The 1,464-nt window shown below is 57.5% G+C and overlaps 2 protein-coding genes across 2 annotated transcripts; both read right to left on the bottom strand.

Moving 5' to 3' along the window:
• Window positions 1-40: 40 nt before the first annotated feature.
• DQ04_20251010 (hypothetical protein) lies at window positions 41-556 on the bottom strand (the record flags this gene model as incomplete). Its single annotated transcript, XM_009317911.1, has 1 exon — window positions 41-556. One exon carries the CDS (start codon window positions 554-556, stop codon window positions 41-43), a length of 516 nt encoding a protein of 171 aa, XP_009316186.1.
• A 473-nt stretch (window positions 557-1,029) lies between these two features.
• On the bottom strand, window positions 1,030-1,407 carry DQ04_20251000 (hypothetical protein; the record flags this gene model as incomplete). Its single annotated transcript, XM_009317910.1, has 1 exon — window positions 1,030-1,407. The coding sequence occupies one exon, from the start codon at window positions 1,405-1,407 to the stop codon at window positions 1,030-1,032; it is 378 nt and encodes a 125-aa protein (XP_009316185.1).
• Window positions 1,408-1,464: the final 57 nt, after the last annotated feature.

Genomic DNA, 1,464 nt, shown 5'->3' with positions numbered 1-1,464 from the left:
TCTGGACACAGACGAACGCAAAGATATGTCAGGTTCGCAGTCACCCGATGGGTACCGCGACGAGAGGGACCAGCACGACGACGCCCCGCCGTTCATGTCGATGGAGAACCTCAAGGTTGCGCAGGTGCAGGTGGTGGGTGGAAATCTGTACGGGTACTCGATTGCGTTCGTGGCAGTGTACGCGAACTTCTACCTGACGTCGACCGACTGCTCGCTGTACAACACACCGGTTGCGTGTGAGGCGGTGCCCAATGCAGAGTGCGCGTGGAACACCGATAAGAATATGTGTGGGTGGAAGGATTTCACCTGTGAGGGGGCATACCTGAATGAGGGCGAGTGCCTCGGGGATGACAGGTGCAACTGGGTGTACGGCGATGAGAAATGCATGAATCCGATTGGCTACAGCTCTGTCTACAACGGCATTTTCGCTGGCGCGATGATTGTTGGCGCGATGATCGGTTCTATCTTTGCCGGTCAGTTCGCTGCCAAGTTTGGCCACAAGGTGTCGTTCCTGATTGTTGGTATCGTCGGCGTTGTGTCGTCTGTGATGTACCATGTGGCCTCGGCTACAGATCAATTCTGGGTGCTGTGCACTGGCCGTCTGCTAGTCGGCGTTGTGCTTGGCCTGGTGTGTGTTGCCTGTCCGATGTATGTTGACCAGAACGCGCACCCAAAGCATGTGAAGGTGGACGGCGTGCTGTTCCAGGTGTTCACCACTTTCGGCATTATGTTCGGCGCCGCGATGGGTCTTGCTCTTGGGCAAAGTGTGAACTTTGACAAGGACGCGAACATGACTGGTCGCATGCAGGGCTTGTGCGCCTTCTCGACGCTGCTGTCGGTGATCATGATCCTGCTTGGCATTGTCCTTGGCGAGAGCAAGACGAGCTTCGTGGGTGGCAAGCAGGAGGGCGGCGAGGGTGCTGCGCTTGATCCGAACGAGTACAGCTATGCGCAGATGCTTGGCCCCCTGTTGATGGGTGTTGCGGTCTCCGGAACGCTGCAGCTGACTGGCATCAACGCCGTGATGAACTACGCCCCGACGATCATGAGCAGCTTGGGGATGGAGGCTCTTGTGGGTAACTTCGTGGTGATGCTTTGGAACTTCGTGACGTCTCTGGTGGCGATCCCACTCGCCTCGTTCTTCACGATGCGGCAGCTGTTCCTTGGTGCCTCACTCGCTGCTTCCGTTGCGTGCTTGTTCCTGTGCGGCATCCCTGTGTACCCCGATGTCGCCGAGACGAACGTGAAGAATGGCGTTGCGATCACTGGCATCGCCGTCTTCATTGCCGCGTTCGAGTTTGGTGTTGGGCCGTGCTTCTTTGTGCTCGCGCAGGATCTGTTCCCGCGCTCTTTCCGTCCGAAGGGCTCGTCCTTTGTGCTCTTGGCGAATTTCGTCTTCAACATCATTATCAACGTGTGCTACCCAATCGCAACGGAGGCCGTCTCTGGCGGCCCGTCCGGCAA

The sequence above is a fragment of the Trypanosoma grayi genome (assembly GCF_000691245.1).
Source record: "Trypanosoma grayi strain ANR4 Tgr_2025_V1, whole genome shotgun sequence".
In the NCBI taxonomy this organism is placed as follows: Eukaryota; Euglenozoa; class Kinetoplastea; order Trypanosomatida; family Trypanosomatidae; genus Trypanosoma; species Trypanosoma grayi.
Note: the sequence above shows the minus strand (reverse complement) of the source record. Positions and strands in the feature narration are given on the sequence as shown.